The 15,181-nt window shown below is 45.7% G+C and overlaps 1 protein-coding gene across 6 annotated transcripts; it reads left to right on the forward strand.

Moving 5' to 3' along the window:
* The first annotated feature begins 2,464 nt into the window (after positions 1-2,464).
* LOC127756481 (wall-associated receptor kinase-like 14) lies at positions 2,465-14,105 on the forward strand. Of its 6 annotated transcripts, none has more exons than XM_052281815.1 (4): positions 3,309-3,448; positions 9,487-10,492; positions 11,663-11,704; positions 12,580-14,105. In XM_052281815.1, exons 2-4 carry the CDS (start codon positions 9,598-9,600, stop codon positions 13,815-13,817), a joined length of 2,175 nt encoding a protein of 724 aa, XP_052137775.1. In that variant the 5' UTR covers positions 3,309-3,448; positions 9,487-9,597; the 3' UTR covers positions 13,818-14,105. The 6 variants fall into 6 exon arrangements, with proteins under 6 accessions (XP_052137778.1, XP_052137775.1, XP_052137776.1 ...); XM_052281816.1 differs by having other exon boundaries at positions 3,321-3,448; positions 9,502-10,492; XM_052281817.1 differs by lacking the exon at positions 3,309-3,448 and adding an exon at positions 7,492-7,550 and having other exon boundaries at positions 9,502-10,492.
* The last annotated feature ends 1,076 nt before the right edge of the window (positions 14,106-15,181 follow it).

Here is a 15,181-nt window from a genome sequence, read left to right on the forward strand (position 1 = left end):
AAAATGATGTTCGGCAATCATATTTGGTCAAGCTTTTAAAACTTTAATCACACTTATATCTTATTTGGGAAGCTTAAAATTCTGATAAGTAGTTAATGGTAATGTAGAAAAACTGAATTTTCTATCTTCTAGTTTTTAATTTATTTTCTAAATTTTATAACTACATATTTACACAATCTAAATGACAATCTAGCTGTAGATTACATTCTGCTAGCTACAGTTATCAGAACTCTTCAAGGAGGGTCTAGTTAAGAGAACAGAACTCTAATCAGGAGTCTATCTAGATATAGTAGCTAGAGCTTAATTTTGACCAGTAGCATTTGGTTTGAAAGGTTTATTGATCACTTACGCAACGCGTGATCGATTATCTGATTGATAAAGGGTGCCATCACGGACAGAGATATGCCGAATGTTTTTCAGCCACATCAAACAACCAAGCTATATATCCCAGCTATCCCTGGGATGATTTAATAAAAAAGAAAACAGAGTGAATGGGACATCAATCATTGCTAAACGCCATTCAGTTCGTTTCTTTGTGCACTACACTATGCTGGAGTAAGTACCAAAAGCTGATACAGAATACTCCTTTTGGTACTCCGTATTGGTACTCTGGTGAAAAAAAATGGACACTAGCCGTTCCTTTTTATTTGGCATATACCAATATCACATTGTATACAACATGTTTGATCATTTCTCTTTAAATCGTATCTTTAATTTGCAAAAATTATTAAAAGATATAATTGTATGAAAGTGTTTTATGATCCATGCTATTTTGACATATCATATTTTATATTAGCGAATTAATAATTTGGAGGTTTTAATTAACAACATGTTTTCTAAAACAATTTAATTTGTGAAATATAGGATAATTTGGCAACCAAGCTATTTCAAGATGTTTGAGCAGCTATGGTGAGATGAGATCGATACCAAAAAAGGTAAAAAAAAAATTACCACAAGTTGTTTCCTGATAGTCAACTAGGTCTGTCAACTTCTAGGCTTAGGCAAACCGAAGGTAAAAGGAAAAGGAGAAATTGAGTGGAAGTATAGTAGGTGCGTAGGTCCCTATCTTTTCTATATGAAATAATATTCTTTAGTCTCTAATGACGCAAATATAACCACTTGTATGTAGTTAATTGATTGATTGATTTATCAAGTATGTTTAATGAGAGTTACGACCTTGTTGATATGATGGCATCAATCGGAAATCACTGTAGGGAGATTCTCGACTCTTCTTTTTTTGTTTTGTTATTACTACGTTTCTATCTCTTCTCGTACGTATGTCCATGAACTTAAAATCTTGTGTGACTTTAGTTAGACCCAGTTTAAATGGGACTAAAACTTTTAAGTCACTATCATATCGGATGTTTGAATACTAATTATAAATATTAAACATAGACTATTAATAAAATCCATCTATAATCTTGGACCAATTCGCGAGACGAATCTATTGAGCCCAATTAATTCATGATTAGCCTATGTGACGCTACAGTAAATATTCTTTAATTATGGATTAATTAGGTTTAAAAAAATTATCTCGCAAATTAGCTTTTATTGATGTAATTAGTTTTGTAAATAGTCTATATTTAATACTCTAAATTAGTATGTAAATACAGAGACTAAAGTTAAGTCTATGGATCCAAACACCACCTTAATTGACATGCTTAGTTTGTTCTTATTTATCTCTATTTCAACACGGTTGCGTGATGTTCATGTCACGGTAAAAATAAAATAAAATAAAAACGATAGTGAAATACTAGGGGATGAGTAGTGATTGGGCGACAGAGACGACGAGAGATGACAGCTCAGATACAAAAATGAAGGATCATTTGTTTTGTGTGGTCCTGTTTGAAATGCGAGAAAACTTTTCATTCAAGTATAGTTTGAACTTTGATTCATGAATTTCGTGGGAAAATCCGTGGGAATATTCTTCTATTCCAACAGTACTAAAACAACTAGTATATTGTTCTAATGAACTACTAATACCAACATGACCCCAAGGTCAACTGGAGAGAGTAAGATCAAACCCACGGATTTACGTATGAACATAAATCGGCAGCAGTCAAAATAGCAACAAAACCAATCTAAGCTAAAACAAAAAAAAAGTAAAGTAAAACGATAGCAAAGGATGCATGGTCATTTTCAAGATACTCCATGACCAATTTGACCATGTTTTGCCAATCAAGCTCTAGTCACCATCAGTCCATCACCCACCACCACTCAGCCCATTCAACGAGCAACAGCTCGAGCTAAAATCGTTCGAGCTGCCTATATATTTTGTAATAAGTCCAAACAATCTATTAGAAAATAAATATTAATTTATAGGTAAAATTTTATATATGTATCTATAGCGACTTAAAAGTCAATGTTAAAACAAATTATATTGAAAATATCTTAAAACTAACTTAAAATTTAAATTCGAAAATTTAAATTTTGACATTTTGCTTTGGTTTATCGGGTGAACTGATGGGGGCTCTTCGTCCCCAGTGGCTGAAATATTAAGCTAGCTCGCTCGCTCGCTTGCCGAGTTAGCTAAGCTACCTCAAGTCTTGTCGATTAGGCTAGCAGCTAGAGATGCGCCTCGCCGGCGGCCTCCTCCTCCTCCTCCTCCTCTTGACTATTCCCGATGATGGAGCTCTCTCCGCCAGCCCTGCTGCCGGCGGCGGCGAGCGGTGCAGGCGGCAGTGCGGCGGGTTGGATGCCGTCCCCTACCCATTCGGCTTCTCCGGCAGCTGCCCCATCAAGCTGGCCTGCAACGAGAGCGGCTCGACGGCGGCGCTGATCCTCCCAGACAACGCCGCTGCGGATACGGCGGCGGAGTCGTACACCGTCGTGGCCTCCTCGTTCAACCGGACCGCCTCCACCTTCGTCGTCTCCCTCCCGCCGGCGTGCAACCGCACCGTCGCCGGGGCGAGGCGGCGGCTCTCCGGCGCCAACTACGGCGTGTCGTCGCGCACCGGCATGTTCCTCCGCTGCGGCTGCCGCAACGCGACGGGCGCCACCGCCTGCAGCGTCCCCGCCGAGGTCATGTCCAAGATGCTCCGCACGGCGCAGTGCGCCGGCGGGGACGAGGCCGCGTCGGCGTCGTCCCTGACGTGCATCGCCTCGATCCCGCCCAACTCCACGGCCGAGGCGCTCGGCGTCGGCATGTTCGCCCGGTGGGACACGGTCGAGGAGCCCCGGTGCGACAACCTGCTGACGTCCGCCTTCTACGGGGAGACGCCGGAGGGGGTGTTCGCGCTGGAGCTCGCCGTGGCGGAGCTGGGATGGTGGGTCAACGGGAGCTGCAAAAACAGCGCCGCCGCCGGCGGCGACCTCGCCGGGCGATGCGCGGCGAACGCGACGTGCCACGACGTGCAGACCCCGGGAGGCGAGTGGGGCCACCAGTGCAAGTGCCTGCCGGGGTTTACCGGCGACGGGTTCGCCGCCGGCGACGGATGCAACCTTTCCGGTGAGTCCTCCACTCTCTAAGCTTTCGGGCGTTGTAGGTGAATAGGGCCCACGGCCTCGCCTGCCACGTCAGCAGCAATCGCGAAAGTCGTTGCTGCGGTCAATCACGCGCGAGCTAATCTAATCAATAGTTCACAATTTCGCACCTAGAGCTAGCTGACAGTGGAGTGAATTTTATAAAACGTTAATGTTAAATATAGTTGATCGATTTGGAAAGAACTTTAGCCTGTGTTCGGAGGCAAGGTCTCCTGACACGAAAAACGAAGCGCACGATTATGGGGGATTAATTAAGTATTAGTTAAAAAAACTTAAAGATTAATATGATTTTTTAAATCAACTTTCATATAGAAAACTTTTATAACAAATGCACCGTTTAGCAGTTTGAAAAACGTGCGCGTGAAAAACGAGGAAATGAGTTGGAAAAGAGGGGAAAAGAACACAACCTAAATAAGTCCAAAAGGCCCTAAAATCTTTATTAGAGAAATACTTTTAAAAAGAAACGGTGAGTGAAATTAATACTACAAGTTTTTAGAGCTGTAAGTGTGAGGTTTTCAAAAATGGCGATTTGATTAATTTGAACAACAGAAATTGTTTGCAAAAATCATACTGTCAGCTTGTCATACTTTGGCTCCCATCGGTTGCCCGTTTTACCCAAAATGGCTTATTTGGCTTATTAGAAAATTAAAATTAATTTATAAGTAAAACTTTTGTAGATTTGTTCGTAGCGACTTAAAAGCCATCATTAACAAAAATTACGTTTTCAAAATTAATAAAAATTTAAATTTTGGCTTATTCTTTGGCCGTTTAAGCCAAAGGATGTGGCTGGTTGACAAGACGCATCTAATGATGCTGATGCCTACTGTGATAATTTAGCATCGCTTCTTAAAGTTGAATTCAACCGGCTACTACTCCGTTGATTACTCGTTGTTTAATACCTCCGTCTCGCTTTTGTCGCTTTGAGTTTTTATTTATAATGTTTGATAATTCGTTTTATTAAAAAAATTATGAAAATATTATTTATTTTGTTTGTAACTTGTTTTATTATAACAAAATACTTTAAGTATGACTTATCTTTTTTTATATTTACACTAATTTTTTAAATAATATGAATATTTAAACGTTAAAAAAAGTGAAAGCAACCACTAATTTGGGACGGAGGCAGTACATCAATAGTATAACATCCAACACATTTGGTCATTTCACTTTTAATCACCTATTCAGAAAAGGCATTAAAATATTAATGGTTTTTTTTACAAGTCTCTAGCTACCAATGCTATTTTCGTATATTAAACCATTTTATTTATTTTCAAATTTAACTACATGTCATATACAAGTCTAGGGAGTATTAATGAACGGAAGAAGTTCACCGTGGAGGGATGGCGTGGGAGGGATGCGATGACGACGGAGGGACGCGCGATGGTGATCTACGCTGGGTAGGGCGTCGACGATGTCGGGTGAGTGCGAGAGAGAGGAGGGCAAAGGCAGCGACGGCGGGTGAGTGCAAGATAGAGGAGGGTGGAGGCGGTGTCGTCTGCGTGAGAGGATGGGTGCGGGGAGGGGAGTCTAAGGGGGAGACGTGGGCGATCAGAGCCGGCCATTGGACTCCATGAATTTAGATCATCGGATTTGATGAATAAGGTTTGTAGGACTGTAGTCGGTGAACTATAAAAAAATAGATATTATCTGAAAAAATAAAATAATATATAGTAGATAGATAAGTTAGTTAATGGTAGATATAGACATAGACTAAAATCAAGATTTGGGCTACGGTACATTTATTTGTCAAGAGCTTGGTCCACTATGATTAAGAAAAAGTGTCACGGCCCATGTGCTTTTGATCCTAGGCCTGGTGCCGTCTCTATTTAGCCGTATCTAAAGAGCAACTAGAATGGCTAAATGGCTGGCCAAGCTAAAATTTAGTAAGTATGGGAGAAAAATACCCTCCAACAGTCTCTCCATCCGACTAGCCAAGACATCGGATGGCCAAATCTCATTCCTCACTGGCCAAACTTGGAGACTCTCTCTGCCTGGCTATTCGTGGGCCCCACCACTCCCCTTCCCACCCCATCTCTCTCTCTCCCCCTGGCTAGAGCAAGAAGGCTGCGGCGGGGGCACTCGTGAACAGCGACGGCACGCAGGAGAGAGGTGCTGGAGCCAGCCGCGACCACCGCCGCCGTCCGCGCGCATCACCAGCCGTGACAGCCGCCATCGTCCGCGCTGGAACCAGCCACGACCACCATCGCCGTCCGCGCTGGAGCCAGCAATGATCGCCGCCGCCGTCCGCGCTGGAGCCAGGCACGACCGCCGCCATCGTCCGCGCCGTCCCCAGCTGCGACCGCCGCCGCCGTCCGCGCCGTCCCAGCCGCCACCGCTGCTGCCATCCATGCCGTCCCCAGCCGCCGCCGCCGCCGCCACCGCCGCTGGGGACATATGAAATTAGTTTCATAAAATTTAACATCAAATATATATATTTTGATAATATGTTTGTTTTGTGTTAAAAATACTACTATATTTTTTATAAGTTTAATCAAACTTAGAGTAGTTTGGATAGAAAAAAAGTCACACTTGGAAACATGTATTCTATTCATTTTACACTATAAGTCGCTTTAACTATTTTCTAATCAAACTTTTTTATTTAGTTTATAGAAAAATATAATAATATTTTTAACATAAAGCAAACATATTATCAAAATATATAATGAGACTAATCTAATGCTGTAAGTGTTACTAAATTTTTCTATAAGTTTGATCAAATATAAGAAAAACTAACAAGAAAAAAGTCTAGAAGGTTGAAGTAATGAGAATTACTAATACCGACATGACCCCAAGGTCAACAGGAGAGAGTAAGATCAAACCCACGGATTTACGTATGAACATAAATCACCAGCAGTCAAAACAGCAACAAAAACAATCTAGCTAAAGGAAAAAAGTAAAAGTAAAACGAGAGCACAAAATCATAACAAAGGATGGTCATTTTCAAGATACTCCATGACCAATTTGACCATGATTTTGCCTGACTAATAATCAAGCTTAGCCACCATCAGTCCATCACCGGATCACCCACCAGTCCACCACCACTCAGCCCATTCAAGAAGCAACAGCTCCAGCCAAAATCGTTCGTCCCCAGTGGCTGAAACATTAGGCTCGCTTGCCGAGTTAGCTAAGCTACCTCTCAAGTATAGTCTAGTAGCTAGAGATGCGCCTCGCCGGCGGCTTCGTCTTCCTCCTCTGCGTGCACCTGTTCTTGATTCCTCCCGATGGGGCTCTCTCGGCCCCCGGCGGCGGCGGCGAGCGGTGCAGGCGGCAGTGCGGCGGGTTGGTTGTCCCCTACCCTCTGGGATTCTCCGGCAGCTGCCCCATCCTGCTGGCCTGCGTCGACGCCGGCAACTCCACGGCCGCGTTGATCCTCCCTGGCGGCGGCGGCGGCGGCAACGCCACGACGACGACCTCGTCGTACTCGTATACCGCCAGCAACTTCAACGCCAGCAGGTCGACGTTCGTCGTCGCCCTCCCGCCGTCCTGCAGCCGCACCGTCTCCGAGGCGAGGCGGTGGCTCTCTGGCGCCAACTACGGCGTGTCGTCGCGCACCGGCCTGTTCCTCCGCGGCGACTGCCATAGAAACAGCAGCGCCTCGAACGCCACCAACTGCAGCATCCCCGCCGAAACCATGTCCAGGATGGTCCCCACGGCGAGCTGCGGCGCCGAAGGCAACACAACCGCGTCGGCGCTGACTTGCGTCACGTCGACCTCGCCGGCGCCGGACCCAGCAAAGCCAGAGTCGTCGTCGGGGTCGGGGATAGTAGGCCTGTTCGCGGAGTGGAAGAAGCTCGAGGAACCTAGCTGCGACAACCTGCTGACGTCCGTGTACGGTGACACACGGGAGGGGGTGTTCTCGCTGGAGTTCTCGGTGGCGGAGATGGGGTGGTGGGTCAACGGGAACTGCACCCACGGCGGCGGCGGCGGCGACCTCGCCTGGCGGTGCGCGCCGAACGCGACGTGCCTCAACGTGCAGACACCGACCGGCGGGTGGGGGCATCAGTGCAAGTGCCTGCAAGGGATGGTCGGCGACGGGTTCGCCGCCGGCGAGGGATGCTACTTTGCCGGTGAGTCCTCTCCTGATATATCTCCTCTCTAAGCTTTCGAGCGGTGTAGGTGAGTGGGCCCCACTCCCCAGCGTTCCACGTCAGCAGCACTCGCGAAAGTCGTTGCTGCGGTCAATCACGCGCGAGCTAATCTAATCATGTACTAGTTCACAGTTTCGCACCTAAAGCTAGCTGACAGAGTGACAGTGGAGTGCATTTTATAGAAAACGTTAAGGTTAAATTTAGTTGATCGATTTGGAAAAGAAATTTTAAAAAAAGTTCAAGGAGCCGTAAAATTTTTTTGTGAGAGAAATACTTTAAAAAGAACTGTGAGGAAAATACCTGACAAATTTGTAGAGCTATAGGTGTGAGATTTTCAAAAATGGCGATTTGATTAATTTGATCAACAGAAATTGTTTGCAAAAAAATATGATTGTCAACTAGTCATACTTTTGACACGATGCATCTGATGATGCTGATGCCTACGGTGATAAATAGCCACATCTCACGTCAAAAAAAATAAATAAATAGCCACATCAAACTCTTTGACCTGCCATTATTTCTTTTTGGGAGAAACCACCAATTTTTCTAGCATGGCTTCTCACATTTGAATTCAACCTGCTAGGCTGCTACATCATAGGTCGATTACTCGTTCTTTAATATGTCGACAGTACAGCATCTACATATTTGATCATTTTGCTTTTAATCATGTGTTCAGAAAAGTATTTAAAATATTAATGTGTATATTTTTTTACAAATATCTACTAGAAAATCTTATAATATAAAACGGAGGAAGTAGCTACTAATTCTATTTTCATATATTGAACTATAATTTTTGTTTGGTTTCAAAATTTAACTGCATGTTTTGTACGCGTCTATTAATGAACGAGAAAAGTAACTTGCCAAAAAAAATGAGTTAACATTAAAAATCGACCTAGCTTAAAGTTAAGACTCGAGCCAGCCTCCATCAATTTGTGAAGAACTCGGCCTAAAATGGAAAGAAGTGTTGTGGCCCATGGGCTTTTGACCCTAAGCCTTAGGCACTCCATGACCCAGTCTCTGTATAAAGATGTCTAAAGATCAGTTCAAACCTCAAGGTTGGGATGTTATCCCCTCTACACCGAAAAGGCGAAAACGAGTAATTAACCTGTTTGGTAGAGGTCCAACTTCTAAATTTAGCTTCAGGAGTTAGATCTATAGTGGAGTTATGTAGCTGCCTAAACCCAGCTCCACATCTCTAATTCATTTTGTAAGAGAGCTCCATCCAACTCTACTCCTATTTTTAGTGGAGCTGAAACTGTTTGGATGAGCTCCAGGCTATGCCAAACAGGCTCTAATTAAGTATTAGCTAAAGACTTGAAAATATATATTTAGAACAACTTTCCTTTATAATTCTTTTAAAAATAATATCGTTTAGCAGTTTTGGAAGTAAGCGTGTAAAAAATGAGAGAGTAGTTGTTATAGTAAAATAGTGAAGACAAAATAAAAAATAAGACAAAGTTCCTTGTGCGCCTCCTAGAGTTTCTCTTTACCTCCTTAATCATATCCTTACATGTCCTTAAATTTTTATTTTGATCTATTTTATATTTACTCTCATGATCCTAAGTTAACAGTTATATTATTTTTTTTTCAAGACAAAGAGGTTTTAAGTTAACCATTAGTTTTTTTTTCTCAAGATAAAGAGGTATTCCACCCATCCCATTAAAAAAAATCAATCCTAACTATGAATGTGAGTACATGTGTGTTAAGTTTTGTAGCTAGGATTAAATTTGGGGTTTTTCTTGAACGGAAGGTGTAGAAGCTAGGCCCATGGAATTACCTTCCATATTGCCCCTCCCTCGTGTAGTAAAAGAAAAGTAAAATGAGAGCAAAAATGGTACTCACAAGGATATGGTCGTTCTTAAAATTACGTACTCTCTAGATTGACCATGTTTTGCTTGACTAATCAAAGCTTTAGCCACCGCAACCCCAGGTCCATTCAAACATTTCAACATATATGCTCCAGCCAATTCCTTCCCGGTGGCTGAAATATTAGTTTCGCTCGCCTGCCGAGCTAGCCAAACTCAAGATGCACCTCGCCGGCGGCCGCCTCCTCCTCCTCCTCTGCGTCGGCGTGCAATTCCCCTTGATTCTCCCCTATGGAGCTCTCTCCGCCAGCCCCGCCGCCGCCGCCACCGGCGGAGATGAGCGGTGCAGGAGGAAGTGCGGTGGGTTGGATGTCCCCTACCCTTTCGGCTTCTCCGGCGACTGCCCCATCCTGCTGGCCTGCGACGAGGGCAACTCCACGGCGGCGCTGCTCCGCCCGACCAACGGCACGTCGACGACCATGGAGCCGTTGTCGTACGCCGTCGTCGGCAAGTCGTTCAACTCGACCGCCTCCACCTTCGTCGTCTCCCTCCTGCCTTCCTGCAACCGCACCGTCTCCGACGCGAGGCTGTGGCTCACCGGCGCCAACTACGGCGTGTCGTCGAGCACCGGCCTGTTCGTCCGCGGCTGTCAGAACGCGAAGAACAACAGCTGCAGCGTCCCCGCCGAAGCCATGTCCTCGATGCTCACCACAGCGAAGTGCGGCGGCGGCGGCGGCAACGGAACCGCGTCGTCGCCGGTGACGTGCATCCCGACGATGTCGACGGAGGCGGACATGGCGAAGGGTGTGGGCCTGTTCGCGCAGTGGAACAAGGTCGAGGAGCCTAGATGCGACAACCTGCTGACATCCGTGTACGGCGAGACGACGAACGATGGGGTGTTCACGCTGGAGATCGCCGTGGCGGAGATGGGGTGGTGGGTCAACGGGAACTGCAGCAACCACAGCGCCGCCGCCGCTGACCTCGTCGGGCTGTGCGCGGCGAACGCGACGTGCCACGACGTGCGGACCCCGAGCGGGGCGTGGGGCCACCAGTGCAGGTGTCTGGAGGGGATGGACGGCGACGGGTTCGCCGCCGGCGAAGGATGCCACTTTCCCGGTGAGTTCTCTCTATAGCTTTCGGCCGTCGTAGGTGGGTGGGGCCCACTTCCCGGCGCTCCACGTCAGCTCCATTCATGAAAGTCATCGGTGCGGTCAATCACGCGCGAGACAATCTAGGGGCTCTGCTTTGCTTTGGTCTGTTTGGAATTTCATTGGAAAAGTGGATTGCATTTTTCGGATTTGCTAGAAAACTTTCGTATGTTTTTCTTGTCAAAAGAAATTTTAGAGTCGTGGCAATCGGATCTTCTCGAGATTTGTACAGGAAGAGAAAAAATATTAAAAATAAGTTTTCACACATGTCACGTGTAATTAAGATACTAGTGCTAACTAACTAAACCGTGGTTTAATGTAAGTTTTATATAAATTATATTGTAGTTACAATATAGTTATAATACGATTATAATGCAGTTACATTAAATTATATCATAGTTACATCTGAAAGTTTTTTATTCAAAACTGTAGCAGTATTTTGAGATACTCCCACATTTTATAATTATAAAATTATAAGCCGATCGATTTGGTAAGGGAAGAAATGAGTTTCAGACCAACTAAAACCTTTTATTAGGAACAGAGGAATTTTGCTGCAATTTTTAAGTAATGAGTTAATAGTTCAGTAAAATTGTTGTGCTTCAAAATAGCCTTATGAGAGAAATAGCTGCCGATTTTGTATAGCTGTAAGCGTGCGATTTTCAAAGATGGCGACTTTGGTTTGAACAACAAGAATTGTCTGCATAAATCAGCATATTAGTTTGTCACATTTTGACATGATGCATCTGATGATACCGATCAATGCCTACGGCAATAAATAGCCTCATCAAACTCTTTGACCGGAATTTAGTTATTTTTAGAAGAAAAACACCAAATTTTCAAGCATCAGTACTCAAATTGAATTCCACCTTCTTTTGGTTCAGTGGTCTGTATTTGGAAAATTTATCTGTTGAATTTTCTCATCTTAATGCATAGACAATTTTGGTGGGAGCTATCCTCACGTGGAGAGACAATTTTGTCATAAATCAAGTCAATTTTGCTCTTAACAGAAAACCAACCAACTGCTACCAAAAACCTGATCCAATTTATGATGTTCAGCATGGCCAATTCTGCCCATATTTTGCAAACTGAAATAAATATGAAGGTCTGACCAATTTTTTTTTTCTCTCCATTTTTGCAGCTAAGAAGAGCTCTACGAAGAAAATCCTTATCATAGTTGGAGGTAAAAAAAAAAATGTTACTCCTTGCCTTATGCTTGAGTTTTACTGTTCTTTTTAATACATGTTGGAGTTTACTCCGTATAACGTTAATCTGTCACAATACAGTATCGTGTACGACGCTGCGTAGAGTCAAATTGTTGCGATCAAGTCAAGTTTGTCGTAAATTTTTATTTCTACAACTTACGTGGAATGGCTTCCATGCATGCTGACTCCTGACCTGGAAACTCTAAGGAAAAAAAATCAAGAATATTCTTTGGAGCAAAAAAAAAAAAAAAAACGCCCCCTTTTGCATCCAACAATTCTGCGTATTTGTTTTTGCCGCATGAGAAGATTGACTTACACTTGGGTTAAGCGCATAATTGTCATGAGAATTTCATAAGATGTACCTCGTGGAAAAGGTCAAATTTAGCTCGCAGTAATCCAAATTAATTAGCATAATTACAGTGAACTAAGTAGACTGGAAGTGTAATTAGGAGTGTAGGACTAATTAATCTTTGACCAAATAACTAATTACTCCCCCGGTTTAATAATACTTATTATTTTGGATAAGAGCACGGTCTAAAAAACAAATTTTGACCATTATTTTTTTATTATAATATATATATAAGTGTTAAGAAATATATGGTTTTAGTAAAGTACTTTTTAAATACTTTTCTATACACGTAGTTAACATATTTAAAAGACGAATATTTTTAGAATAATTTATAATCAAATATTTTAAAGTTTAACTTTACCCTTATCTAAACAACAACGAGTATTATGAGCGGAGTAGCATAATTACAGTGGACTGGAAGTGTAATTAGGAGAGTACTATTTAATCTTTGACCAACTAATTATCATGATTGCTTGGGTTAATTAATTAATTAATTAATTTCAGGTGTCTTGGCGGGAACGGTGGCGGCCGGAGTGCTCTTCCTCTGCTGCGCGCGTTGCCGGCGATCCGGCGGCGGCGGCGGCCGGTCCGGCTTCGACAGGCTGGCGGCGAAGCGGCTGCTGTCGGAGGCGGCGTCGTCGAGCGGCGTGCCGGTGTACTCGTACCACGAGGTGGCGCGCGCCACCAACTCCTTCTCCCACACGCACCGCCTCGGCACGGGCGCCTACGGCACGGTCTACGTCGGCAAGCTGCCGGCGAGCTCGCCGTCGCTGGTGGCGATCAAGCGGATGCGGCGGCGGCACGACGACGGCGACGACGCCGCCGCCGTGGCGGTGCTCCTCAACGAGGTGAAGCTCATCTCGTCGCTGAGCCACCCGGGCCTCGTCCGCCTGCTCGGCTGCTGCCTAGACCGCGGCGAGCAGATCCTCGTCTACGAGTTCGTCCCCAACGGCACGCTCGCCCACCACCTCGCCGGTGGGGGGCTCCCGTGGCGCGCGCGGCTCGGCGTCGCGGCGGAGACGGCGGCGGCGATCGCCTACCTGCACGCCAAGCGGCCGCCCATCCTCCACCGCGACGTCAAGTCCAGCAACATCCTCCTCGACGGCGACTTCCGCCCCAGGCTCGCCGACTTCGGCCTCTCCCGCGCCGTCGGCCGCCTCGACCAGGCGTCGCTGTCGCACGTCTCGACGGCGCCGCAGGGCACGCCGGGGTACCTCGACCCGGAGTACCACCAGAACTTCCACCTCTCCGACAAGAGCGACGTCTACAGCTTCGGCGTCGTCCTCCTCGAGCTCATCACCGCCATGAAGGTCGTCGACTTCGCCCGCCCCGCGGCGGAGGTCAACCTCGCGTCGCTCGCGCTCGACCGCATCGGGAAGGGGCGCGTCGACGACATTGTCGACCCGGCGCTCGTCGACCGCGCCGACGAGTGGGTGATGCGCTCCGTCCGCCATGTCAGCGAGCTCGCGTTCCGGTGCCTGGCGTTCCAGAAGGACGTCAGGCCGGCCATGAGCGAGGTCGCCGCCGAGCTCGCCCGGATCAGGGACGCCGCGCCGGCGTCCGTGCCGGGAGCCCGGACCGGAGCCGGCAGCCGCCCGCCCATGGTGATCGACGTCGGCGTCGGCTTCGACGGCGTCGACGCCGCGGTGAAGAAGGTCGGGTCGCCGGTGTCGGTGCAGGACGTGTGGGTCAGCGACCAGAGCTCGCCGTCGACCAACGGCTCCATGCCGCGATTTGCTTAGCTCTCGATTTGACTTGTAATTCAAAGAGGAATCTGAATTTGATGTGAATTTAACATTTTTTTGATGTGTCGAAATGTGTGCTACTTAGCCTAGTTCTAAGACATGGCAAAGTATTTCATATGCCGAATTGAAAAAACGTTTGCTGTATAGCTAAAGTTGGACTAGCACAGAAACAAAAATTTCAAGTTGATAGTTTTTACAGCTTTGGTCTCTTCGTTGTTGAACCATCTATACAACCACAAGAAAATGTGGTTTGATCTTGCTTGGCAACAAGAACACAACATCCCAGACTTGTTTACACATGAAGCAAATTGGCAACATACCAAGCATCAGCATAGGAAATATCTACAGTTTCACTAACTGCAAGATTTTACACATTATCCATACATTGTATCCATCACCAAAGAGTCAAAGACTACATTGAACAGCATATATAGGGTATTTGTACATTGTTCCTTCAGAAGAAGAACAGCATATGATGCTATAAAATGCTGAAATCCATGAAGACCAGAGGAACCTATCCAAAAGAACATCCCAACATTTGCCACAGCCCACCACGCACCAAAGGAGCACCTGAAGAAGAGCACAGGATGTGCTTCAAGGTGGAATGCAGCAAATGTGGCAAGTTCACCTGGAATGGATGTGGTAAACATGTCGCATCCGTTTACGACGGTATCGAGAAGGGGAAACATTGTACTTGCAAACCATGGCCGGGTGTTGACACAAAGGCAGATGGATCCACTTCGAACCCCAAAGAAGGTGTTAGAGACCCACTCAACAATGTAATTTCAGAAATAGCAGTGCCAAATCCAACACAGGGAACAACCAAGTCTGTTACAATAGTGGAGTAGTTTTGAGGTGGAAGATGGAAGGATACAAGGGCTAGAAGGTTCTAGTAGCTTCTAGACTAGTAGAGAAGAAGGGAGATAGAGGAGAGATCGACAAAGAGGCCAGCCAACCTCCAGGTCGCCGCCGCCGCCGTTCGCCGCCTTGGCCAATCAATCTGTTCGTCCCCTCCTGGAAGTGCTGCTGCTACTTATATATGGTTGCCTCTTGGGCTTGCTTGGACTTCTTGGAAAGTAGCTAATCCAGCCCATATTGCAGCCCACATGGCTCCTAACATTCTCCTTCCCTTGAAATTCGGCTTGTCCCCAAGCCGATGACTCGAAGCTATGCAAGCTTCACCCACTTGATCTCCCCTGTTACTATTTCTCTTGTAATGTAGCCAATATGACCATAGGAAACACAACCAGCCAATGCTTGTAATAGCCCACAGTGAAAGCCTAGTTCCTTGTTTAATAGCTAATGCCAAATGAGAGCCGCCTGGATCCCATGGAACACTCAATAAATTGACAATTACTAAG

Source organism: Oryza glaberrima, chromosome 12 (genome assembly GCF_000147395.1).
Source record: "Oryza glaberrima chromosome 12, OglaRS2, whole genome shotgun sequence".
In the NCBI taxonomy this organism is placed as follows: domain Eukaryota; kingdom Viridiplantae; phylum Streptophyta; class Magnoliopsida; order Poales; family Poaceae; genus Oryza; species Oryza glaberrima.

What these genes read in the sequence shown, in the direction of transcription:
- LOC127756481 (XM_052281812.1), top strand. Translation starts at nt 6,644, where the DNA reads ATGCGCCTCGCCGGCGGCTTCGTCTTCCTCCTCTGCGTGCACCTGTTC. An exon ending in CGAGGGATGCTACTTTGCCG is followed by an intron (nt 7,551 to 11,662) that starts GTGAGTCCTCTC and finishes CCATTTTTGCAG; the next exon opens with CTAAGAAGAGCTCTACGAAG. An exon ending in AATCCTTATCATAGTTGGAG is followed by an intron (nt 11,705 to 12,579) that starts GTAAAAAAAAAA and finishes AATTAATTTCAG; the next exon opens with GTGTCTTGGCGGGAACGGTG.